We start from the raw sequence: 27,983 nt of genomic DNA, 5'->3' as shown, positions 1-27,983 counted from the left end.
GTAAAATATTGTTGGTAAATGTAACAAGCAGTCTTTCACTGATAAGGCAGGGAACATGGTTGTGACTGCAGGGGGTAGTGATAGACAACAGAGATAATCAAACCCTCTCAGATTGTAGACATGGTGTCTCTGGTGATCTTTCTGAGGTGAGAAGTCAAACCTTTGAAGTTTTGAAATGCAAAATATGATATGACTCATGAACCTAACCAAGTGGTTCTCTGCCACCTTTGTAAGTGAACTTTAGGAGTGAATGAACAATTTTGGGCTGTGATAAGGACAAACTGAATAATAGCCACACAGGTTGTGTGAGTGTAAACGTTTGCCATCTCAAACCGCTCAGACCAACATTAAAGGAAGATTTCACTCTCTCTGAATGAATGATTTAATGCAAAAGACAAGGACAGCTGCATAAAACACAGTTGCTAAAGAAAATCAGCACTGCAGTCAGAAGAAGGTGGCTTGACCAGTCATCTTGCCTATGAGCATCAAGCTGCAGTCGGAGGAAGGAGGTGCCAGGCCAGTCTTTTCGTGTACAAAGATCTACAATCAACGTTGGATGGATCATTGGCGGGTGGTTGTATGTATGATTTCCTGTGATATTATTGTCGAACTGCTCGAACAGTGATTGTGATTTTGAATCTGCCTTGGAAAAAATAAAAGGTTGTGGCAACATGCCACCATTGGACATAATCCGCTCACGGCGGCACGGACAGTTTACGCAGGTGCACTGCCAGCAGCAGCCGCCCCCAGCCGTGGGCCCTTTCCTCCGGCAGCTTGTTTCCCGCAGGGACAGGCTGCCGGGAGCACTTCCTGTCTGAGGAGTATTTAAGTGGTTGCGCGGGCTTTTTAAGCACTTGTTTTTGCCATGATGTAAATTAAAGCAGTTGTGTTCCATCAACTCTGGTCTCGACTCCCACGATTGGCGTGGTATCTCAACAAGGTTAAAGACAGAACCCGTGTGTCTGGTGTAATTTCTCATAAGTCTACAGTCCGAACTCTATAACCTGTTGGATGGGGCGAGGGGTAATTCCGCACATCTTAAACAAGTTAGTTATATTCGATTTGACTTTGACAAATCCGTGCTGGCTTTGCTTAATTAACCCACACTTGTCCAAGTGACTGCTACTTATGTCCCGGTTTATCGATTCTAAAAGCTTCCCCACTATCGAGCTTGAACTGGCAGGCATGTAGTTGCTGGGATTATCCTTACAGCCTCTTGTTGTACCAGGGTGTAACATTTGCAATTCTCCTTTACTCTGACACCACACCGTATGTAAAGAGGATTGGAAGATTATGGCCAGTACATCCGCAATTCCAACCATTACATCCCTCAGTTACTTTGGATTCATCCCATTCAGTACTGGTCATTATCTAATTTAAGTACTGCCAGCCATTCTACTACAGCCTCTTTATCAATTTTTAACGCATCCAGCATCTCATCTACCTCCTCTTTCACTATAAACTTGGCAGCATTTCTTCCTTGGTAAAGACTGATGCAAAATACTCATTTAGTATCTCAGCCATGCCCTCTGCCTCCATGTGTAGGTCTCCATTTTGGCCCCGAATTGGTCTCACCTCTCCTCTTACAACCCTTTCATTATTTATATGCCTACAAAAGACTTTTGGATTCCATTTTATGTTAGCTGCCAGTCTAATCTCATAATCCCTTTGCCCCTCGTATTTACTTTTTCACTTCCCCTCTGAACTTTCTATATTCCCGTTATACGCAGCACCTGATATTCCGTTATAAAGCATGCAATGGAACTGAATATCATGCATTGCGTATTCCCATCCCTGGCCAGTGTCTCAGGTTGAGTCGGACTATTGTCCACCTCACTGTCCTGCTTGACCCTGAGCTGAGCTTCTGTTCCCAGACCCTGTCCAACACAAATACTGTGTCACATCGATCAGCTCCGCTCTATCTGGCACAAAAAACACATTCCTATCTTTGTCTTCTCCAGACATGTTAAAGCCAATGCTCCCTGAACTGCCTCACGCCGTCCGCTCTCCATAAACATCAGCTCATCCAAAACTCTGCTGCCTGTAACCTTACTCGCACTAAGTCGGAATCACAGCTCAAGCCTGCGCTCGCTGATCTACGCTGGCTCTCGGCCAAGAAACGTCTCGATTAGAAAATCATCCATCATTGCCTCGCCCCTCCCTATCTCTGTAAACTCCCCCAACTCTACAAGTCATACAATGTGTAGTTGCTGCCGTACAAGAGCAGAGATGGCCAGGATGCTTTTCAATGTCTCCGAGAAATCTGTGTTGCTCCTACTCCGGCCTCTTGTGAATCGCCCACATTTTTCAGCCCTCCATTTGTGGCCGTGCTTTCAGCTGTCCAGTCCTTAAGCTCTGGCGTTAAATCCTGGATTTTGCAGTCAGCAGTGAATTAACAGCGTTCGCTGTTCATTACACTTCCTCTTGCCCACAGATTTTCTCTGGATTTTGCTCATGAATTTCGGTGAATAGAAATCCAAAACAGCGCGGCGCCCTCTACATGGGATGTGGGACCCGGGTGAAATGGACAAACAATTGTGCATCTCCTCAACCCATCAGATTGAAGACTCCTTACTGAGGCTCTCAGTGTCTGAATCAGGAACTGAAAATTAGAACAGCTAATTCAGTGACAAATCATGTACAGAGAGCGAAATGAACAGAGAAAAGAAAGCGATGATTCAGAGAGTGAAAGATACAATAGACAAAATTAAATGTTGAAAAAGAATTATTTATATATATTTATTTCATTCTTCGGATGTGGGCGTCGCTGGCAAGGCTAGAATAAAATATCTATTGCTAATGGCCGTTGAGAAGGTCGTGGTGAGCCATCTTCTTGAACCATTGCAGTCTGTTTGGTGAAAGCACTCGCATAGCGCTGTTAGGAAGGGAGTTCCAGGATTTTGTCCCAGCAAAGATGATGGAACGGTGATATATTACCATCCTCAGTGACTTATATCATATGTGACTTGGACAGGAACTTGGTGGTTATGGTGTTCCCATGCATCTGCTGCCCTTATCCTTCCAGGTGTTAGAGGTTCTAGGTTTGGGAGATGCTGTCGAAGAAACCTTGGCAATTTGCTGCAGTGTATCTTGCAGATGGTACACACTGCAGCCACAGTACACTGGTGAACGTTTAAGGTGGTGAATGGTGTGCAAATCAAGCGAGCTTCTTTCTCTTCGATGGTATCGAGATTCGTGAGTGTTGGTGGAAGGGAACCCATCCAGGCAAGTGAAGAGTATCCCATCACACTCCTTCTTTGTGCCTTGTAGATAGATGGTGGAAAGGCATTGAGGAGTCAGGAGATTAGACACATGCCGCAGAATAACCAGCTTTTGACCAGCTCTTGTAGCCACAGTAGCTATGTGGCTGATCCAGTTTAGTTTCTGATCAATGGTGACCACCATGATATTGATGGTGGGGGATTCGGTAATGGTAATCACGTTTAATTTCAAGGGGCGGTGGTTAGACACTCTATTGTTGGAGATAGTCATTGCCTGACACTTGTGTGGTGCGAATAATACTCGGCACTTATCTTGTCCAGGTATTTCTGCATGTGGACATGGACTGCTTCATTATCTGAGGATTTGCGAGTGGAACTGAACACTGAGCAATCATCAGCGATCATTCCCACTTGTGCCCTTATGATGAAGGGAAGGCCATTGACGAAGCTGCTGAAGATAGTTGGGCCGAGAACACTGCCCTGTGGATCACATGCAGTGTTTACCTGGGGCTGAAATGTTTGGCCTCCAACAACCACAATCATTTTCCTTTGTGCTGGTATGACTGCAGCAAGTGGAGAGTTTTACCCTGATTCCCATTTACTTCAATTTTACTAGCTCTTTGACGCCACACTCGAGCTTATGCTGTCTTGATGTCAAGCACAGTCACTCTCACCTCGCCTCACCACTGAAAAACTGCACAAGAGAATTCCAAATTTCTACCAACCTTTGCACGTCAAATGGTTTCCTAACTTCACTCCTGGCTATATTTTTTAGCCTTTGTCCACTAGTCCTAGACTTCCCAACCATCGCAAATTGTTTCTTTCTATCTGCCTTAATAGTTTGCCTTACTATCTCCAAACATAATAAATCCTTCCTAATGTGCCCAGAACTGAATCCAGTCCTCCAGCTGTGTTCTAACCAGGGCTTTGTATCGCTGGAGCAAAACTTCTACCACTTATATTCTAGTCGGCTACATATAAATCCCAGCATTCCGTTAGAATTTTTGATTATTTTCTGCACCTGTCTATGATATTTTAATGACCTATGTACACGGCTCTGTAAGTTTGTTTGGACCTCCACTGTTTCTAGCTTTTCCCCATTTAGAAAGTACTCGGATCTATCCTATTAAGGTCCAAAGTCGATGAACTCACATTTGCCTACGTTAAAATCCATGTGCCAGTTTTATCCAGTCACGTAATCTATTAATATCTCTTTGTAATATTATGTTTCCATCTACATTGCTTACAATGCTGCATATATCGGCAAACTTAGATATCTGGTTTGGATCTGCGTCTTGTTAAGAAGGTGGAAACTCATGGAATGAAGTGGAAAGTGACGTATGGCTACGAAATTGGCTCAGTGAAAGAAAGCAAATTGTGATAGTGGATGGGTGTTTTTCAGGCTGGGAATTAGTTTGCCGTGTTGTTCCCCAAGGGTCATTTTTGGGTCCAGTATTCTTTTCATTTTTTTTAATAAACAACCTAGGGAGAAGCATTACAAAGTTTGCAGAAGACACGACACTTGCAAACGTAGTAGATAATGATGATGATATTTATTTGGCTTCTGGATGACATAGCAAGGATGGTGCAATTGGAAGAAGCATGGCAGAGAAGTGCGGAGAAGTGTAAGTGATGCACTTTGGGAGGACTAAAATAGAAAGACAGTGTAGTATAATTGGCACAATTTTGAAACATTTAAATGATCAGAGGAACCTAGAAGTCCATACAGCAAATCCTTAAAGGAGGCAGGGCAAGTTGATAAGTTGGTTAAACAAATTAGATGGTTTACTTGGGTTTTAAATAGAGGAATAGAATATAAAAGAGAAGAGACCGTGTTAGAAATTTATAAATCACGGTTAAAGCCTCAGCTGGAGTATTGTTGACAATTCTGAGCACAACACTTCAGGAAAGATGTAAAGGCATTAGAAAGGGAATAGAGGAGGTTCACCAGGATGTTAACAGGGATAAGGGACTTCAGTTATGAGCAGTGGTTGGAAAAGTTATTTCAGTTCTCCTTGGAAAAAACAAGTTAAGAGGAGGCCTAATAGAGGTTTTCAGGATGATGTGAGGTTTGATAGAGTAGACAGTGAGAAACTATTCCCTCTAGCGAGTGGGTCAAGAATGAAAGATATTGGCTACCAGTGAATCTGCAGTCAATTTGCCACATCAAAGGCCGAGTTTTATACCAGATGCTAAACTTCTCCCAATAGCGTGTTAGACTCTCACCTCGACTGAAGAGATTCTCAGTAAACTTCCTCAAATTTCCAATCATTGTTCAAGCTTTCTGTTTCCAGTTTTCGACTCTGGGGGTCTTGGTCTCAACAGGTCTTCTCTATAAACCTAGCGAAATTTCTCCTGTCCCAGTTAGTGTAGTGATGATTCGACTTCTCTCTCTCGACCTTCCTGGGATACTACTTACTCAAAGACATTTTTTATATAAAAATTATTCATCTTTATTAAAGAATATGTTACAGGAAAACAATGGGAATATTTATATGACTATTAATATATTTAATTGGAAAATATTTACAATTTCTTTGAATCACATACTTTAAATTAAATTGTTCTTTTCTTTCCTTACCACTATTTATAGGGACTGTACTCACTCAATGTCAAAAAGCAGCCAGAGCTCCGCCCCTTCGATGTGTTCCAGGGTCACATGACTGTGCTCTGCTGCTGGTGCGCAGTCTCACTGAACATGAGCGCAGGTTGTACAATCAGGCCTGTCTCCGAATCCACCCCCATTTCCTGAGGCTCGAGACAGAGAGCAGAGACTCGCTAAATTACATCTTATGCATTCTCCCTCGTGTCATCCAAATGCGAGGTTCCACTATTTAATGCACCCCATGTCCTCCACGTGTTTCTAAATTCAAAGTACCCCTTCTCTATATATCAGGCAAAGTGTCTCCCTCCAGCTTTGGCAGTGACAGGCACTCTGAGGTGAGAGTGCTGAGATGAGGCAGGGATATTACAACCACCTCTCTGTACTAAAAATAGTCTGCTCGCTTTAACAAGAACGAGCATCAGAGGCAATAATATAAGGGATCATCAGTGGTATCAAGTGGTTGAATCATCCGGCTAGGAACAGCACGCGTAAGATATTGGGATAAATTCCCTCAACACTGTACCATCAAACACTGCCAGGTAGGGCATGGGTTAGATACAGAGTAAAGATCCATCTACACTGTGCAATCAACGTATTCATGGCAGGTGCAGTACGGGTTAGATACAGAGTAAAGCTCAATTTACAGTGTCCCCTCAAGCACTCCAATGGCAGGTACAGGACGGGCTAGATACAGTGTAAAGCTCACTCTATACTTTCCCATCAAACACTCCCAGGGCAGGTACAGCCCGGCTAGATACAGAGTAAAGCTCACACTAAACTGCCCCATCAAACACTCCCAGGGCAGGTACAGCACGGGCAAGATACAGAGTAAAGCTCAATCTGCACTGCCGTATCAAATACTCCCAAGACAGGTACAGCAATGGGTTAGATACAGAGTAAAGCTCCATCTACACTCTCCCCTCAAGCACTCCAATGGCAGGTAAAGCACGGGGTAGATACAATGTAAAGCTCCCTCTACACTCCCCCCTCAAGCACTCCAACAGCAGGTACAGCACGGGGTAGATACAATGTAAAGCTCCCTCTACACTGTCTCATCAAACACTCCCAGGGTAGATACAGCACGGGTTAGGTACAGAGTAAAGCTCCCTCTACACTGTCCCCATCAAACACACCGAGGGCAAGTACAGCACGGGTTAGATACAGAGTAAAGCTCCCTCTACACTGTCCCATCAAACAGTCCCAGGGCAGGTACTGCAATGATTAGATACTGTACAAAACTTCCTTTCTACTGTCCCGTCACTAATGGCCAGGGCAGGTACGGCAGGGTATCAGTACAGGGTAAATCTCACTGTATTTTGCGTCATCAAGCACAGTCAACTCAGATACAGCATGTGGTGAATGCAGTGTAAAGCTCCACAGACACTATCCAGTGAAACACACCAACTCAGGTGCAGCACAGTACGCTTACAGGATAAATTTCCGTGTACATATAATTCTCACGTGCTCCCAGGGGCAAGGTTCACACGCGAGTCAATCCTCAGTCAAATTATGGTATCAAAAGCCGAGCCTTCTGCCAAATATTCAACAGCTGCCGATACCGGGTTCGACTCTCACCTCGGCAAAATCCTGCACTGATTGGATTATAAGGAAAGATCCTCATCCGTCCAATCATTGCAGAAGCTTCCTGTTTTATCCCGTCTTTGACACGGGAGTCATTTTACCATCAGATATGTTCTGTGAACCCAATGACTTTTCTCTCTTTAATGTGATGATGATTCTCCTTCTCTATTTGTAGGGGCTATATTCACGAACAATATCTGCTGCCAACTCCAGCTCTGCCCACAGTAACACACCTGTTGGGCCGTAACCAGGTGTGGAAACTGTCACCAGGTGACATCAAAAAGGAGCCAGGAGCCAATCACACAGCAGCCAGTAACAATGACACAAAGCAGCCGGAGCCCCACCAAGGCGAGGTTTCACAGGGTCACTTGACCACGCTCTGCTCCTGGTGTGCAGTCTCATTGGTGATGAACACATGTTGTACATTCAGTCCTGTTTCGAAACCCATACCCAGGTATTAGATACAAGGCAGGGAGCAGAACCACGAATAATTGCCCCTTACGCATTCTCCACCCATCCTTCAAATATGAATACGCACTATTCACTGGCCCAAAGACTCCCTCGCACAAAGCCGGCAGTGGGTCTCGCGCCTGCCTTGGCAGTGAAATGCAGTTTCAAGTATTGGTCCTTGAATGAAGATATAAAAAGCACCTCTGTGTTCTATTACCATTATATTCCCTGTAACAGGAAGAGGTGTCAGAGGCACGTTGTTGAGATCATTAGGGCTATGGGTGTGTTGAACCATCGGAGCAATAATTAGCGGGGAAATCATGGGCAATAATAGATAAAGTTCCGTTTACACTGACCCATCAAACACTCGCAGTTCAGGCACTGCTCGAGATACGTGCAGAGTAAAACTACATCTACACTGTCCCATCAAACACGTCCAAATCATGTACGGCATGGGTTAGGTACACCGTAGAGCACATTTTAAAATGTCCCATCAAACACTTCTATGTCAGGTACAGCACGGGATAGGTACTCAGTAAAGCTCACTCTAAACTGCAACATCAAACCCGCCCAGATCAGCTACAACATTGTTTAGATACAGAGTTAATCTCTCTCTAAACTGTCCCATCAAACGCAAATAGGTGTGGTACAGTATATATTAAATACCGAGTAGAGGTCCTTTTACTAATTCCCATAAACTTCCCCAGGTTAGAAAAAGCACGGGTCAGATACAGAATAAAGCTCCCACGACGCTGTTCCAACAAACTCTCACATGGGTAAAAAGTCCCATCATACACTCCCATGGCAGTTGCAGCACGGGCTAGATACAGAATAATGCTCCCTCGAAGCTGTCCCAGAAAACACACACAGGTGAGGAACAGCACGGGTCCGATACAGAGTAAAGGTACCTCGACACTGTTCAATCAAACACTCTCAGTTGAGGTAGACAGGGTTTTTGATACAGTGTATATCACACTATATTCGTTTACCACGCAGAGTGAAGCACAGCATCTCATGGACAGTATGGTATGAGTACAAGCCCAAATCCCTGTACATATAAGAATCACGCACTCCCAGGTGAGGTACGGGCTAGCTTTGTATACCAGTGAATCCACAGTCAAATTGCTGCATCAAATGTCAAGCCTTTTGCCAGAAATTAAGCGGCACCCAATAGCTTGTTAGACTCTCACATTTAAGAAATCCTGTACTGATTGGATACTCACTGGATCACCTCGCCTTTCCAAGAGTATCCCAAAATCTATGGATCTCGGTCTTGAATATAGTCAATGACTCATCATCGACAGTCCTCTGGGGTAGAGAATTCCAAAGATTCACAACCCTTTGACTGAAGAAACTGTCTCCTCATCTCAGTCCTTTATGGCTTCCCGCATATTCTGCGACACTGATCATTCAGTTCCAGACTCCACAGCCAGGGGAAACATCCTCCCAAAATCTACCCTATCAAGACCATTAAGAATTCTAAACGTTTCAGTGAAAGCACCTCTCATTCTACTAAACTGTAGGGAATATATGCCTAGTCTACCCAATCTCTCCTCATAGTCAATCACCCCATTCCAAGAGTCAGTCTAATGAAATGTCGTGGAACTCCTTCTAAGGCAAGTATATCGTCCCTTACGTTAGGAGACCAAAACTGTACACAGTACTCCAGGTGTGGTCTCACCACCGCCCTATATATTGCAGTAAGACGTCTTTACAATTATCTTCTAATTATTTTGTAATAAAGGCTAACATACCATTTGCTGTCCTAATGTATTGTTTAACCTCCATGTGAACATTCTATGATTCGTGTAGAAGGCACCCATTACCCTCTGAACTCTGACGATTCCCAAACTCTCACCATTCTGCTTTTCTATGTTCCCCGCGAAAGTGGAGAGCTTTGTACGTCTCCACGTTATATTCCATCTGCCTTATTCTTGCTCAGTCACTGAAACTGTCTATAAAAGCTTTGCAGCCACTTTGTGTCCTCACAACTTATTATTCCACCTAGCTTTGTTTCGTCATCAAACTTGGATACATTCCACTCCGGCCCTTCATCTAAGTCATTAACACAGATTGTAAGTAGCTGACCCCAAGCACTGATGCATGCTGCACCACACTAGTTACAACCTGTTAACTCGAAATTACCTGTTTATTCCTACTCACTGTTTTCTGCCCATTAACCAATCCTCAGTCCATATTAATATCTTACCGCCAATCCCATGAGCTCAAATGTTGTGTAATAACCTTTAGTGTGGCACATTATCGAATGATTTTTGAGAATCCACATCTACTCCATTCACTGGTGATTCTGTGGCTGAAGGGCAGCATATAGATGAGAAGTAGGAGGGGACAAAGAACAAAGAAACATAGGAAATGCTAGTGGAAAAATGACCACACTTCACCTAGTTAACCTTCTAACATCCTGCTAGTCGCATGTTACATTAATACAGTTGTTTACTGTTCATCGTAATCGATCTCCATCAATTTGTCTACAACAAACCCAGTAAAGACAAGAGTAAATCTCCTGTGACACAGCGCTCTGTGGAACACCGGTTCAAAGTCACCAGTTCACCCGAAGCTTGCACACTTAGGTCATGTCTCAAATTATTCATATACCGTTTCCCAAAATGTAACTTTCTGAAAGCAATCACTCTAATTTTCAGTTGAGTTAGTTATTTCTAACCGCTTCCACGGTCTTTCCAGGGAACCTGTAACAAAGATTGTTTATGATATTGTTTATATGGATTTATATAGAATGTACAGCACAGGAATAGACCATAAGGCCCAACTGGTCCATGTCGGTTTTATGCTCCGCACGAGCCTCCTCCCACCTCACTCACCTGAACATATCAGCATCTCCTTCTATTCCTTTCTTTCTTATGTACGAACCGAGCATCCCCTTCAATGTATCGATGTCACTCGCCAAAACTAATTCTTGTAGTAGCGAATTCCACATTCTAACCAGTCTCTTGTTGAATAGGTTTATCCTGGACTCCCTGTTGGATGTATTAGTGCCTATCTTATACTCATGGCCATTAGTTTCATTCTCCTCACAAGTGGGAATGTCTTCTTTTCGTTTACCCGATCAAACCCATTCATAATTTTAAAGATTTCTATCAGGACACCCGTCAGTACTCTCTTTTCTAGAGAAAAGTGCCGCAGATTGTTGAAACTTTCCTGACAGGTACAATCTCTCATTTCTCGTATAAAACTTTTAAATACCTTCTTCACCTCATTCAGTGCCTTTTCTTCCTATTTATTTTATGAAAATCAGAGCCTAGCCTCTGAACCACAGTGTAAGTGCAATGGTAATTCATAGAATCATAGAATCTTAGAAGGTTACAGCATGGAAGGAAGCCATTTCGGCCCATTGTGCCTGTGCCGGCCAACAAAGAGCTATTCAGCTTAATCCCACTTCACATCGCTTGGTCCGTAGCCCTGCAGGTTAGAGCATCCAAAGTGCACATCCAAGTTCTTCTTTAATGTGGCTGGTGTTCATGCCTCTACCACACTTTCAGGCAGCGAGTTCCAGTCTCCCAAAATTTTCTCGCTGGAGACATTTCCCCTCAAATCCCGTCTAAACCTTACATCAATTACTTCAAAACTGTGCCCCCTCTGCTAAGGGAAATAGGGCATTTCTATCCACTTCTCTATGCCCCCCATTATTTTGTACCCTCAACAAGGTCTCCCCTCAGACTCCTCTGTTCCAATGACAAGAGACCCAGCTGGTACTTCTACTTCCAGAGGAGGATGTTTAACTCTAGTGTAAGTATAGGTTGACACTAATATTTGAGGAGAACGGTCAGTTCTATTGTAAGCGTAGGATACCAATAGTACGGGAGTAGCATGTTCACATATACAGTAAGTGTAGGGTAATACTCGTACCAGAGAAGCACTGACACCGCTAGTTAAAGTGTAGAAGCACCACTAGTGGTGGAGGGGCATGATCGACTCTTCTGTATGTTTAGCAAATCTCTAGTAGCGGAGGAGTGCGCATAACCCTGGTGTAAATATAGGCTATCATGAGAACCAGAGGAGCACGGTCATCTCTAATGAGGGGTAGGATACATATAGTACAGGAGGAGCACGGTCATCTCTACTGTAGGTGTAGGATATAAACAGTACAGGAGGAGCACGGTCATCTCTACTGTAGGTGCAGGATTTAAATAGTACCGGAGGAGCACGGTCATCTGTACTGAAGGTGTAGGATATAAATAGTACTGGAGGAGCACGGCCATCTCTACTGCAGGTGTAGGATATAAATAGTACAGGAGGAGCACGGTCATCTCTACTGTAGGTGTAGGATATAATTAGTACAGGAGGAGCGCAGTCATCTCTACTGTAGGTGTAGGATATAAATAGTACAGGAGGAGCACGGCCATCTCTACTGTAGGTGTAGGATATAAATAGTACAGGAGGAGCACGGTCATCTCTACTGTAGCTGTAGAATATAAATAGTACCGGAGGAGCACAGTCATCTCTACTGTAGGTGTAGGATATAAATAGTACAGGAGGAGCACGGTCATCTCTACTGTAGGTGTAGGTTATAAATAGTACAGGAGGGGCACGGTCGTCTGTACTGTAGGTGTAGGGTTTAAATAGTACAGGAGGAGCACGGTCATCTCTACTGTAGGTGTAGGATATAAATAGTACCGGAGGAGTACAGTCATCTCTACTGTAGGTGTAGGATATAAATAGTACAGGAGGAGCACGGTCGTCTGTACTGTAGGTGTAGGATATAAATAGTACAGGAGGAGCACGGTCGCCTGTACTGTAGGTGCAGGATATAAATAGTGCAGGAGGAGCACGGTCATTTCTACTGTAGGTGTAGGATATAAATAGTACAGGAGGAGCACGGACATCTCTACTGTAGGTGTAGGATATAAATAGTACCGGAGGAGCACGGTCATCTCTACTGAAGTGGTAGACTATAAATAGTACCGGAGGAGCACGGCCATTTCTACTGTAGGTGTAGGGTATAAATAGTACAGGAGGGGCACGGTCGTCTGTACTGTAGGTGTAGGATTTAAATAGTACAGGAGGAGCACGGTCATCTCTACTGTAGGTGTAGGATATAAATAGTACCGGAGGAGCACAGTCATCTCTACTGTAGGTGTAGGATATAAAAAGTACAGGAGGAGCACGGTCGTCTGTACTGTAGGTGTAGGATATAAATAGTGCAGGAGGAGCACGGTCATTTCTACTGTAGGTGTAGGATATAAATAGTGCAGGAGGAGCACGGTCATTTCTACTGTAGGTGTAGGATATAATTAGTACCGGAGGAGCACGGTCATCTCTACTGAAGTGGTAGACTATAAATAGTACCGGAGGAGCACGGCCATTTCTACTGTAGGTGTAGGGTATAAATAGTACCGGAGGAGCACGGTCATCTCTACTGTAGGTGTAGGATATAAATAGTACAGGAGGAGCACGGTCATCACTACTGTAGGTGTAGGATATAAATAGTACAGGAGGAGCACGGCCATTTCTACTGTAGGTGTAGGATATAAATAGTACTGGAGGAGCACGGAGTTCTCTACTGTAGGTGTAGGATATAAATAGTACCGGAGGAGCACGGTCATCTCTACTGAAGTGGTAGACCATAAATAGTACAGGAGGAGCACGGTCATCACTACTGTAGGTGTAGGATATAAATACTACAGGAAGAGCACGGCCATCTCTACTGTAGGTGTAGGATATAAATAGTACAGAAGGAGCACGGTCATCTCTACTGTAGGTGTAGGATATAAATAGTACAGGAGGAGCACGGTAATCTCTACTGTAGGTGTAGGATATAAATACTACAGGAAGAGCACGGCCATCTCTACTGTAGGTGTAGGATATAAATAGTACAGAAGGAGCACGGTCATCTCTACTGTAGGTGTAGGATATAAATACTACAGGAAGAGCACGGCCATCTCTACTGTAGGTGTAGGATATAAATAGTACAGAAGGAGCACGGTCATCTCTACTGTAGGTGTAGGATATAAATAGTACAGGAGGAGCACGATCATCTCTACTGTAGGTGTAGGATATAAATAGTACAGGAGAAGCACGGTCATCTCTACTGTAGGTGTAGGGTATAAATAGTACAGGAGGAGCACGGTCATCACTACTGTAGGTGTAGGATATAAATAGTACAGGAGGAGCACGGTCATCTCTACTCTAGGTGTAGGATATAAATAGTACAGGAGGAGCACGGTCATCTCTACTCTAGGTGTAGGATATAAATAGTACTGGAGGAGCGCGTTCATCACTACTAAAGGTGTAGGATATAAATAGTGCCGGAGGAGCACGGTCATCTCTACTGTAGGTGTAGGTTATAAATAATACAGGAGGGGCGCGGTCATCTCTACTGTAGGTGTAGGTTATAAATAATACAGGAGGGGCACGATCATCACTACTGTAGGTGTAGGATATAAATAGTACTGGAGGAGCATGGTCATCTCTACTGTAGGTGTAGGTTATAAATTGTACAGGAGGAGCACGGTCAACACTACTCTAGGTGTAGGGTTTAAATAGTACAGGAGGAGCACGCTCATCTCTACTGTAGGTGTAGGATATAAATAGTACAGGAGGAGCACGGTAATCTCTACTGTAGGTGTGGGATATAAGTAGTACAGGAGGAGCACGGTCATCTCTTCTGTAGGTGTAGGGTATCAATAGTACAGGAGGAGCATGGTCATCTCTACTGTAGGTGCAGGATGCAAATAGTACAGGAGGAGCACGGTCATCACTACTGTAGGTGTAGGGTATAAATAGTACAGGAGGAGCACGGTCATCTCTACTGTAGGTGTAGGATATAAATAGTACAGGAGGAGCACGGTCATCACTACTTTAGGTGTAGGATAAAAATAGTACAGTAAGTGCACGGTCATCTCTACTGTAGGTGTAGGGTATAAATAGTACAGGAGGAGCACGATCATCACTACTCTAGGTGTAGGATATAAATAGTACAGGAGGAGCACGGCTATTTCTACTGTAGGTGTAGGACATAAATAGTACAGGAGGAGCACGGCCATTTCTATTGTAGGTGTAGGATATAAATAGTACAGGAGGAGCACGGCCATTTCTACTGTAGGTGTAGGATATAAATAGTACTGGAGGAGCACGGCCATTTCTACTGTAGGTGTAGGTTATAAATAATACAGGAGGAGCACGGTCATCTCCACTGTAGGTGTAGGATATAAATGAAACTGGAGGAGCACGGAGTTCTCTACTGTAGGTGTAGGATATAAATAGTACAGGAGGAGCACGGTCATCACTACTGTAGGTGCAGGATATAAATACTACAGGAGGAGCACGGCCATCTCTACTGTAGGTGTAGGATATAAATAGTACAGGAGGAGCACGGTCATCACTACTGTAGGTGTAGGATATAAATAGTACAGGAGGAGCACGGTCATCTCTACTGTAGATGTAGGATATAAATAGTACTGGAGGAGCGCGTTCATCACTACTAAAGGTGTAGGATATAAATAGTGCCGGAGGAGCATGGTCATCTCTACTGTAGGTGTAGGATATAAATAGTACAGTAAGTGCACGGTCATCTCTACTGTAGGTGTAGGATATAAATAGTACTGGAGGAGCACGGTCATCTCTATTGTAGGTGTAGGTTATAAATAGTACAGGAGGAGCACGGTCATCTCTACTGTAGGTGTAGGTTATAAATAGTACTGGAGGAGCACGGTCATCTCTACTGTAGGTGTAGGTTATAAATAGTACAGGAGGAGCACGGTCATCTCTACTGTAGGTGTAGGTTATAAATAGTACAGGAGGAGCACGGTCATCTCTACTGTAGGTGTGGGATATAAATAGTACAGGAGGAGCACGGTCATCACTACTCTAGGTGTAGGGTTTAAATAGTTCAGGAGGAGCACGCTCATCTCTACTGTAGGTGTAGGATATAAATAGTACAGGAGGAGCACGGTCATCTCTACTGTAGGTGTAGGGTTTAAATAGTACAGGAGGAGCACGGTCATCTCTACTGTAGGTGTGGGATATAAATAGTACAGGAGGAGCACGGTCATCTCTACTGTAGGTGTAGGGTATCAATAGTACAGGAGGAGCATGGTCATCTCTACTGTAGGTGCAGGATGCAAATAGTACAGGAGGAGCACGGTCATCACTACTGTAGGTGTAGGATATAAGTAGTAAAGTAAGTGCACGGTCATCTCTACTGTAGGTGTAGGATATAAATAGTACAGGAGGAGCACGGTCATCACTACTTTAGGTGTAGGATAAAAATAGTAAAGTAAGTGCACGGTCATCTCTACTGTAGGTGTAGGATATAAATAGTACAGGAGGAGCACGGTCCACTCCACTGTAGGTGTAGGATATAAATAGTACAGGAGGGGCACGGTCATCTCTACTGTAGGTGTAAGAGGTAAATAGTACAGGAGGAGCATGGTCATCTCCACTGTAGTTGTAGGATATAAATAGTGCAGGAGGGGCACGGTCATCTCTACTGTACGTGTAGGATATAAATAGTACCGGGGGGGCACGGGCATCTCCACTGTAGTTGTAGGATATAAATAGTACAGGAGGAGCACGGTCATCTCCACTGTAGTTGTAGGATATAAATAGTACAGGAGGAGCACGGTCATCTCTACTGTAGGTGTAGGGTATAAATAGTACAGGGGGGGCACGGGCATCTCCACTGTAGTTGTAGGATGTAAATAGTACAGGAGGAGCACGGTCATCTCCACTGTAGTTGTAGGATATAAATTGTACAGGAGGAGCACGGTCCTCTCTACTGTAGGTGTAGGATATAAATAGTACAGGACGGGCACCTTCAACTCTACTGTAGGTGTAGGGTATAAAAAGTACAGGAGGAGCACGGTCATCTCCACTGTCGTTGTAGGGTATAAAAAGTACAGGAGGAGCACGGTCATCTCTACTGTAGGTGTAGGGTATCAATAGTACAGGAGGAGCACGGTCATCTCTACTGTAGGTGTAGGGTATCAATAGTACAGGAGGAGCACGGTCATCTCTACTGTAGGTGTAGGATATAAATAGTACAGGAGGGGCACGTTCATCAAAACTTTAGGTGTAGGATATAAATAGTACCGGAGGAGCACGGTCATCTCTACTGAAGTGGTAGAGTATAAATAGTACCGGAGGAGCACGGTCAACTCTAGTGTCAGTTTAGGTTATCACTGGTAGTGGAGGAGCACGGCATCGTCTCGTGTAAGAGTAAGAACTGCCAGAGAGCTGACTCATGAATCTGAGTAGTATAAACAAGGGAGGTTGGTGTGCAGTTTGTCACGGAGTGCCGCTTGACATAAAGTGAACATATTAGGTGTCTGGTAAGCTTGGGAGTTAGGTGAAGTGGAGGGAGGACGTGCTGCTTTGCCTTGCATTTCCTAACTTCTCCCTCAGATTGGTGGCGGACCTGAGCGGGAGCAGAACGAGGCCCGCGAGCGGGGCTGAAAGCATCAACAGACCTGCAACAACAAGAGAAAACTTCCGTGTGACGTCACAGGTAAAGCAGGTAACTGATTGGTAGTGACTGTGGGCTGACGTTTAAGTTAACATATAGCATATAACTAAATTTTAAAAACGAAGCTTAATTTAATTAATTGAATATATTAAGCGAGGAAAATACTTTGATTTCCACTAAACTAATTATTTAAATAAATTAAATAATGGGAGAACAGGAGATGTGTTGCTGCTGCAATATGTAGGAGCTTGTGCTCATTATAGTCCAGCACGCCTACATCTGTGGTAAGTGTCTGAGGCTCGAGGAACTTTGGCTCTGATTTGAGGAGATGGGAGATGGAGTACGAGCTGTAGACATTGCGAGACATCAGGAAGGGAGAAAGTCACTTCGACTTTTGATCCAGGAGGCAGCCACACCATTTATACTAAATACTTTAGAATTGAAACGTTGTCAGGGACCGGATGGTGTGATTGCAAGTGAGGCAAGTACCGTGATCCATGAGGTAGTACTGCAGGAGCCTCTGTCCCTGCACTTGTCCAATAGATTCAAGGTCCTTGCAACCCTTGTGGACCAGTGCGGGGACTGCAGGGAGGACGACTAAACTGACCACAGCACCGTGGTACAGGAAGCCGTTCAAGTGTGAGGAGTAAAAAGGAAGGTGGGTGTTGTAGTCGACGGTATAGCTAGGGGGATAGACACTGTTCTCTGCAGCCAGGAGCGTGAGTCCCGAAGGCTATGTTGCTTACCTGGTGCCAGGGTAAAGGACATCTCCTCCAGGCTGGAGAATAACTTCGACTGGGAGGGGGAGGATCCAGTTGCCATGTTCATGTAGTTACCAACGACATAAGTAGGATTAAGAAAGAGGTTCTGCTGAGAGAGTTTGTGAAGCTAGCGACTAAATTAAAAAGCAGAACCACGAACATAATAATCTCTAGATTATTACCTGAGCCACGAGCAAATTGGAATCGGGCCAACAGGATCAGTGAGAAGAATGGGTGGCTCAAAGATTGGTGTGGGAGAAGAGATTTCGATTCGTGGGGCACTGGCACCAGTACTGGAGAAAGAGAGAGCTGTTTCATTGGGACGGGCTATACCTGAACCATGCTGGGACCAGAGTTCTAGCGAATCGAATAACTAGTGAGTTAGATAGAGCTTTAAGCTAAATAAGCGGGCCAGTCACGGGGGAGAGACATCTAGAATGCTAGAGAGAAAAGTGAAGGAAGCAGTGCAGGACAGGGATTGATGTAAGGATACCAGATTGTGTCAGGAAGGGACAGAGCGTACAAACAAAAGAGTGCACTAACAAATAGGGACCTGGTAAGAAAAATGGGAAGACAAATATGCCCATAGTACCAAAAATGTTTTGATATAAAAAAATGTTAGAAAGACAAATCTAAAGGCACTGTATCTGAATGCACGAAGCATTCATAATAAGGTAGACGAATTACGAGCACAAATAGATATAACTGCATTCACAGAGACATGGCTGCAGGGTGACCAAGACTGGGAGCTGAATATCCAAGGATATTCCATATTTAGGACGGATATGTGAAAAGGAAAATGAGGTGGGGTGGCGTTGTTCGTAAAGGATGAAATCAAAGCAATAGAGATAATGGATATTGGCTCAGAAAATCAGGATGTAGAATTACACAAGGTGTAGCTAAGAAGCACCAAGGGACAGAACACTTTGGTGAGAGTTGTATATAGGCCTCCAAACAGTAGTGGTAATGTAGGGGACGGCATCAAACAGGAAATTAGAGATGCATGTAACAAGCATACTACAGTAATCATGGGTGTATTTAATCGACATATAGACTGGCCAAATCAAATTTGCAATCATACTGTGCAGGATGAATTCCTGGATTGTGTATGAGATTGTTTTTAGACCTGTAAGATGAGGAGCCATCTAGTGAGCAGGCTATCAAAGATTGGGCATGGTGCAATGAGAAGTGGTTACTTAATAATCTTGTTGTGCGGCAACCTTTAAGAAGAGTGACCATAGCATGATAGAATTCTTCATTAAGATGGAAAGTGAAGTAGTCCAATCCGAAACTAGGGTCCTAAATCTAAACAAAGGAAACTACGAATATATGAGGAGGGAGTTGGCTATGATAGATTGGGGAGCTTCATTACAAGGCATGCCGGTGGATAAGCAATGGCTAACATTTAAGGGACGAATGCATGAGTTGCAACAGTTACACATTCCTTTCTGGTGCAAAAACACAAAAGGAAAAGCGGCCCAGCCATGGCTAGCAAAAGAAATTAAGGATAGTATTGAATCAAAAGAGGAGTCATATAAAGTTACCAGAAAAAGTAGCAAGCCTGGGGATTGGGAGCAGTTTAGAATTCAGCAAAAAAGGACCAAGAGATTGAATAAGAGGGGAAAAATAGAGTATGAGAATAAACTGGCAAGGAACATAAAAGCGGCTTCTACAAGTATGTAAAAAGTTCAAGATTAGTGACGACAAAAGCAGGTCCCTTGAAGTCAGAAACGGGAGAAAGTTACATGGGAAACAAGGAAATGGCTGAGCAATTAATCAAATACTTTGGTTCTGTCCGCATGGTAGAGGACACAAATAACTGTCCATAAATGCTAAGGAACAAGGGTCTAGTGAGAAGGAGGAATTAAAGGAAATTAGTAACAGTAATAAAATTGTGTTAGAGAAGGCAATGGTACTGAATGCCGATAATTCGCCAGGGCCTGGAAATCTGCATCCCAGAGTAATAAAAGAGGTAACCATGGGTATAGTGGAGGCATTGGTTGTCATCTTCCAAAATTCTATAGATTATGGAACAGTTCCTGCAGATTGGAGAGTGTCAAATGTAACCCCACTATTTAAAAAAGGAGGGAGGGAGAAAACAGGGAACACGGTTAGCCTAATATCAGTAGTAGGGAAAATGCTAGAGTCTGTTATCAAGGATGTGATAACAGGACACTTAGAAAATATCAACGGGATTAGACAAAGTCATCATGAATTTTGAAAGGGAAATCGTGTTTGACAAACATACTGGAGTTTGTTGAGGAAGTAACTGGTAGAATAGATAAGGGAGAACCAGTGGATGTGGTGTATTTGGATTTTCAGAAGGCCTTTGAAAAATTCCCATAAAAGAGGTTAGTGTGCAAATTTAAAGCACATGGAATTGGTGTTAATATACTGGCATGCATTGAAAATTGGTTGACAGGGAACAAAGAGAAGGAATAAATGGGTTTTTTTCGTGGTGTCAGGCGGTGATTGGGGTGTACTGCAGGGATCAGTGAGTTGGCAAATACATGGCAGATGCAGTATAACGTGGATAAATGTGAAGTTATCCACTTCGATAGGAAAAACAGAAAGGCAGACTATTAGTTAAACGGTGATAGATTGGGAAATGTTGATGTACAAAGGGACCTGTCATTCCTTGTACACCAGTCACTGAAGGCAAACATGCAGGTACAGCAATCAGCTAGGAAGGCAAATAGTATGTTGGCCTTCATTGTAAGAGGAGTGGAGACAGGAGCAAGGATTTCTTACTACATTTATACAGTGCCTTGGTGAGACACCACCTGGAGTGCTGTGTGTAGTTTTGATCTCCTTACCTAAGAAAGGTTATACTTGCCACAGAGGGAGCGCATCGAAGGTTCAGCAGATTGATTCCTGGGGTTGCAGGACTGTCATTTGAGGAATAGACTTGTATTCACCAGAGTTTAAAAGAAAGAGAGGGGATCTCATTGAAACAGTTAAATTCTGACAGGGCTAGACAGAATGGATGAAGGGAGGATGTTTCCCCTGGCTGGGAAGTTTAGAGCGAAGGTTCACATTCTCAGGAAACGGGGTAGGACATTTAGGACTCAGATGAGGATTCATTTCTTCACTCAGAGGGTGGTGAACCTGAGGAATTCTCTACCACAGATGGCTCTGGATGCCAAGTCACTGAATATATTTAAGATAGAGATCGATAGATTTGCAGACACAGAAGGCTTCAAGGGGTTTGGGGAGAGAGCGGGAATATGGTATTGAGATAGAGGTTCAGCCATGATCATATTGAATGGCGGAGCAGGCCCGAATGGCCTACTCCTGCTCCTATTTTCTATGTTTCTATGTTGGTTAGCACCCGCAGTGGAGGAGCAGGGGCACGTCTAGTGTAATTTGTGGGAGCTAATATTACCAGTGGAACAAGGTCATCTCTAATGCTGCAGGACTGTTTCATGTATTACTGGATTTGTTTCAGCGCCTGTTCTGGAGGCGTTGGAGCACTCGGAGTCAGTGAAGGGCTGGGTCATGGCGATGGCTGCCATTGTAGCTGTTTCAACCAGTTCTGCTGGAATAGGGTCAGCTCCAGTAGTGGGTGATTCCAGTTTCCATTTGTAAAGGATGTTTGTATTGTGTGTGTTTTTCAAACTGTACAATAACAATTTAATTGATTTCTCTTAATCGGAATTAACAGTAAATAAAAGCAACTTACCTCAGTCTATTTGTTAAATGACTGTAACTAATGCCAATTATGAGTTAACCTGATTGACTCCCTGGCGGATTGATGTGTGGATAAGTATAGGTTCCCCTCTACTGTCTCAGCCGTGCGCCAGTCACAGTCTTTCAGCTCCAACTGAATTGATCCATTCTCACTGAAAATGGGGCGACCAGCTATTCTGCTGATGAAAGAGATTTACTACCCGATTGTCGCAGCTTTCGGTGTCCCCGGTGAGCCACTGTAACCTGCTTGTTGTTAATCGTTGTTAACGTCTCCCTGTTCATATCGCATGTTGGATAGAGTAACAGTTTTACGGATGTCAGCATGACACAGTGACCGCGTGTCCACGCTGTCCACGTTCCCGTTAATACCATAACATTACTGATGTTACAATGTTCTTTGAAGCTCAAACACAGGGATTTTAGCGGATTTCCGGACCGTTTTGTCCCCCCGTGCAGAGTGAGCGGTGCAGCAGCTCATTAAATGTGTGGGTGGGTTTCCCAGGTAATGGCTCCAATACTAATCCTGTTCTCACACTGCTCCGTGTTGATAATCACACTGAATGGAGTAAAATGCTCTCCACAGGTATCTCCATATATAATTGAATTAGACGCTGGAACATTATTTTTCTCCTCTCTCTTTCTTACAGCGAACCTGATGACAATTGTGATTCTCTCCCGAGGAAACTGCGGCCTTTCCAAGTGTATCTCTGTCTACATGGTGGCCATGGCAACAGCAGATCTACTGGTCATGATCTTCAATGTAATGGTGTATTATATTTTCAGTTATCACTTTCCACTTTCATTCCTGTCCCAGACTCCCGTGTGTAAGTCCAATCTATACATGAATGCTGTCACCTTCGATTTGTCTGTTTGGTTCACCGTCTCCTTCACATTTGACCGATTTATAGTTATCTGCTGTCAGAAGTTTAAAGTAAATTATTGCACCGAGAGAATTGCCGTCATGGTTACAACAGCGTTCACGGTTCTAATCTTATTAAAGGGCATTGCCATTTTGTTTGCATATGAATCTCAGCAAATAATTAACAACGTGCAGTGGGGCTGTCGGTCAAGTGTTGCTTTTTTTTCCTCCCCTTCAGGTGTAGCGTATCTCTGGTTTCACACTGTATGGCTCGTTTGGCTTCCCTTTACCTTAATGGCCTTGTTTAATTGTTTGACTGTCAGACGTATTTTAGTGGCCAGCAGAGCCCGCAGAGGACTCCGGGGTCACAGCAGTGAGAATCAGAGCGATCCAGAGATGGAGAGCCGAAGGAAATCCATCATTTTGCTCTTCGCTATATCGGGCAGTTTTATATTGCTGTGGCTGACAGCTGCCGTCAATTTTTTAATTACCAGAATGTCGAACATCAATTATTATCGAGGCGACCGCACAAACCCAGCGTATATCGCCACTGAAACCGGAGCTATGCTGAAACATTTGAGTTCCTGCCCGAACACGTGCATTTATGCAGCGACCCAGAGGAAGTTCAGAGAAGAGCTGAAGAAGCTGCTGAAATCTCCCTGGACTCAGATTCTAAGATTGGTTAAACATGAAAGAAAGCCGAACTAGAGCTTCGGTAGGGACGTTGGAATTCCGTTCTAGCTCGTGTTCTAGCTTAGACCGGGGTTCCCCCTGCTAACCGCTACATAAGGGTTTTTCTTGTAAAAACTCACAGGTACGCGACTATATTTGAGGCCCTTTGTAGCATTTAACGCCAACAAGGACTGTGGTTTTCCGCAGTTCTTTGGCCGAGTGTCTCATTCCAAACAAGGACATTCCCCCTTATGTATGAAACATGTCAGCGATGAAGTGAAATTTAACAGTGGAATATAATAGTTGATCAATGGGTTTAATATCTGATCCTGAGAGGACTGTAATCAATTCTATCAGATATTGCTCGGATCAGTCACTAGTTTTAGGGAAAGATTTTGTCGTTTTCAACTCTCGGTCCGGTTACTTTTTCCAGCAGGTTTGATGAAAATGTTGCTTGGACTGATTGCAGCTGCAAGGGCCGCTTCACCCCTTCTCCTGGGAATAAGGAGCGGTGCCGCTGTTCCCTTCTCAGTGTTGCGATGTTTCACCATGTTTTGAATGTTTACTGGAGTTGCCTCGGTATTACCTGTTTTTTTTTCCTGACGTATTGATTAATGAGAATGAGTTGAAGGCTGTCCAGCAACATTAAATAAAGTTGTTACTTGCTGTTACTAAATGTATCATGGTGAATCTGCGTGTTATTAATGTGAATCAGCGACCTTGTAACCTGGTAACACAGTGTAAGAAATAAGAATTTATAGTCGGGGCATTTCAGGCATGGATCAGTAATCAAGACTCTCAGATATTTACATGGAATACTCCGCTGTGTGTTAGTGCACTAACAGAAGAATGTAATATCCCCATCCCTTTACCAACTGGCATTGAACGGGTACCCCCAGTGCAAGGCCGTGTATTCATAGCTCCGTCCGGCACCACTGAGGACCTGGGTTTGAGAGTGTTTCTCGCTGTAACGGCTTCAGATAAGGTTTCGAGCCAATTAACTAGCATTTTGTTCGTCCGATAATTTCAGTGCCTCGGTTAAAGCTTTTTTCCAATTTATTCTGGAGTATATGTGTTGCAGGTTGCAAGATGTGGAAGAGAACCTGTTCCTCGAACTGGGTAAATCTACTGTTCACACTGCAGGATGTGTAAGAGAGTCAGAGCACTGTCTCTGACTGCATCCGTTGTTCTATTCAGTTTACCGGGTTACACATATAAACAGACAGCGCTGTTTCAGCTCCATCTTTACACACCTTCAGCGATTGATGGGCGCCGGAGATAGTAATTGTTCTGTTGGTTTATATTAATTTTAAAATGATTGGCTTGCATGCATTTTTTCGCCCATTCGGATTGTATTTTTATCGCGGAGCCTACCATCTATTGTATGCCTGTAATTATCAGTCCATTTGGGATTAGTGGAATCTGAATATTCTAAAGCTAAGGTCATTTTCAATTTCGGCCTGGACGAAAATCTGACTGGAGTGGACTGTGCGCCAGTCATGCATCCCGCCGAATTTCCCTTTTCGTTGACTGTAATGAAAAATAAAATTGTGTGGGTGTAAAATTCGCTGCTGCCAATCGACAAAATCCACTAAAGCGGTGGAAAGTACAGTCAAATCACAGAATTATTGACATGTATTCTATTTCCGAATAGTAATTGATAATATACCGACACTTTTGAAGGAGCCTCCAATTGTATCAAGACCCTTTACTGTCAGAGTCAGTTGGGCAGTGTTTGGATTGTGGGTCAAATTTTAGTCCTTGTAGATGAAACCTAGGGCTAGATTTTCAGTATAGGCAGTTTTGGGGCGCTAACCTTAGCGCCCGCCCGAAGTTAGCGCCCGCCCCAAAGTAGCGCCCTGTTGCCGGAAATTCAGTGGCTTCGCCCTAAGAGGTTGGTGGAGCGCTAAAAGAGGCGTTCCACTACTATCTTTAGGCGTTAAGCCGGCGGTCCAGAGGGATAGCGCCCAGGCGGGGCGCAGCGCGGGTGCGGTCATTTTTGGGCTGACAGCAGACCCCGTGGCGCCGACCAGCTCTTAAAGGGGGAAGGGACGAATTGGTCTGCTGCCATGCCCTGCACACTGCAGCCTTGCAAAGAGGCCTCAACACTGCTGCTCAGCCCCAGGGAGTCATGGCAACACCAGAGAAGGCCCGTCAGCGTGCCCTGCGCTTCTCAGAGGGTGATCTGGACATAATGGTCACAGCTCTGGAGGTGAGGCGCAAGATCTTGTTTCCAGAGAGTGGGAGGAATCCAACCCACCACGACTACACCAAAGCCTGGAAGCAGATCGCCCAGAGGGTGACGTTCACCGGCGATGCCCCCAGGACCCACAAACATTGTCGTAAAAAATACAACGACCTGACCAGGATTGTCAGGGTGAGTACCCTTTCCAGTCTCCTCCTCATTCTTGCATGTACACCTGACATGATGGGCAAAGGGAGCTGAAAGTCCTATTGGCCAGCCCTCAGCCAGCAGCATTGGGACAGTCATGAGCATCAATTGGCCTATCGGCACTCTACACTCTGGCCAAGCTATTCCACCATGGGAGGCTGTGCACACTACATCAGGGCTTCACTCTGTCCAAGCTATTCCACCATGGGAGGCTGTGCACACTACATCAGGGCTTCACTCTGGCCAAGCTATTCCACCATGGGAGGCAGTGCACACTACATCAGGGCTTCACTCTGGCCAAGCTATTCCACCATGGGAGGCAGTGCACACTACATCAGGGCTACACTGCGCACTTACAGCCCGTCCTTTCTCTTGCAGGCTAAAGTAGCCTTTAATCACCAGGCCCGTGCCAGGGGTGGCCGCGCCAAGCTGCAGAAGCTCACTCGGCTGGAGGAGCGCATGTGTGTGCTCATGGGAGCCCGTGTGCTCGTCCCCACAGTGTGCGGAGTAGCTGACCCTCCACTGCCCGGCAATGGTAAGGACCTCGCCTTTTTTGCCCTCTCGCGTCGCACTGGCCCATCCGAGCTACCTCCTTTGCCACTGTCCCACCAATGCGCTGAATCCCACCAGTCCTAACTCCCTCGCTGACGCCGTCTCCTCACTCTGAAGCTACTCTTGTGCATTCCTGCTTTCAGCTGGTGACGACCAGGACCCTGAAGCTGCCAGTGACAGCACCTCCGAGCAGGAGGAGGAGGAGGAGCAAGCCGGACCATCGGGGGAACAGTCACGTCCCACAGGAGAGGAGGAAATGCTTGACACCTCCTCACTGGACGAGTGCCTGGAGGAACTGTCGCAGGGCAATGCAGCTTCTGGGACCAGTGGCGTCCAGCCACCCAGGAGCCGTGCGCGTGGCCTGCGGCCTTCCCCCCAAAGTGGGCAAGGATCAGAGGGGAGTGCTGCTGATCGGCACACTCGCCGCCACCAACGTGGCAAGGGTCCCCTAGTTTGGCCCCCTCCTCCCCAGCGGGAGAGTCGCAACTCCAGTCCGGACACCTTCACCTCGGAGGAGGTGTGGAAGCTGGATAAGATGGCCGAGGATTCGGACCGGCGCCACACGGAGCTCATGAGCGTGGTGGGGCGCATGCCTGAGGCCATCGAGTCGCTGGCGACCAGTGTGCGCGAGTTCGGGGCAGCAACTGCCGCGAGTGGCCGCATGCTGACTGATGCCGTCAAGACCTTGGCGGATGTGATGCGGGCGCACACCAGGACAACAGGGGCACTCACTGCTGCCACACGCGCTGTCTCAGGCAGGCATCGCCAGGGCAGCCGCCGCGCTGGACCATCCCAGCAAGCCGCCCCTCGGCTGATTGTTGCGGATCCTGCAGTGTGGGCCCGGCCGAGTGCCACCGTGCCACAGCACCAGCCAGCGCATCCCAGACGCCAGCTGGCCCACATTGCGCCATCCGTCGCCGCCATTCCCCCACTGGGGCGTCAAGGGCAAGCAGCTGCAGCTGATGGTGGCCAGGCTCAGGTGCGCCACTCAGCAGACGGCCCCTCGAGGCCCAAACGCCGTGTAGGCCGCCCCCCAGCGGCATCTGGCGGAAGGGCATCTGAGCCTCAGGCGCCTTCCCCCAGCCTCGCAGCAGCCACTGGGCAGAGCTTGCGAAGGAGCAGCAGGCCGGGCAGGGGAGGCAAAAGGCTGGGCAAGGTCTCGCCCTCGCGGGCCACTCAGTAGAGGGTGTGGCCAGCTTTCCTTTTATGTGGCGGTGGCCATCTTTATTTTGCCCATGGTTGTGTTGTTGGAGGGCTTATTTTTTGCGTTAGGCCGACGTTGAGGCCCGGTTTGAAGAAATGTGGAGTGACTCCTGCCCAGTTTGTGCGAGTGAGTCGTTTGTTGGGCTTTTTGTGGGGCCCGTTTATTGTTTTTGGGGATTCATGTGGGAAGCGCTTTTCATTTTTGTGTAATAAATAATTATCTTTATTCATGCAGTCTCCATGGTTGTTCTTCTTAGTATTTGTTGGCTTCGCCGGCTGAGGGCTTGCGGAGCGGCTGCATTCATCTTCCCTCATGGCCCCTGGCCATTCCCTGACAGGGGGCTTAGAAGTACCGTGTAATAAGGTGGCGTCATGCGGCCCTTGGCCCTGGTCGCTCCCTCCTGGGAACGTACTCCTGCTCCTCCTCCTCCTCCTCCTCATGCTCCTCCTGCTCCTCCTCCTGAGGCGCTGGTCCAACGTCAGGTGGCAGTGCCTGAGTCCTGCGGATAGCCAGGTTGTGTAGCATGCAGTAAACCACCACAAATTGGGAGACCT

General features: G+C 45.5%; 1 protein-coding gene across 1 annotated transcript; it reads left to right on the top strand.

Moving 5' to 3' along the window:
• The first annotated feature begins 120 nt into the window (after nucleotides 1-120).
• On the top strand, nucleotides 121-23,910 carry LOC147092420 (putative G protein-coupled receptor 139). Its single transcript, XM_085975590.1, has 3 exons — nucleotides 121-146; nucleotides 7,583-7,755; nucleotides 22,398-23,910. The coding sequence occupies exons 1-3, from the start codon at nucleotides 121-123 to the stop codon at nucleotides 23,315-23,317; spliced, it is 1,119 nt and encodes a 372-aa protein (XP_085831716.1). The 3' UTR covers nucleotides 23,318-23,910.
• The last annotated feature ends 4,073 nt before the right edge of the window (nucleotides 23,911-27,983 follow it).

Source organism: Somniosus microcephalus, unplaced genomic scaffold, assembly GCF_052327205.1.
Source record: "Somniosus microcephalus isolate GS21.2 unplaced genomic scaffold, FLI_Smic_1.0 unresolved_chr2, whole genome shotgun sequence".
In the NCBI taxonomy this organism is placed as follows: Eukaryota; Metazoa; Chordata; class Chondrichthyes; order Squaliformes; family Somniosidae; genus Somniosus; species Somniosus microcephalus.
The sequence above is the reverse complement of the archived record's forward strand: the minus strand, read 5'-3'. Positions and strand labels throughout refer to the sequence as shown.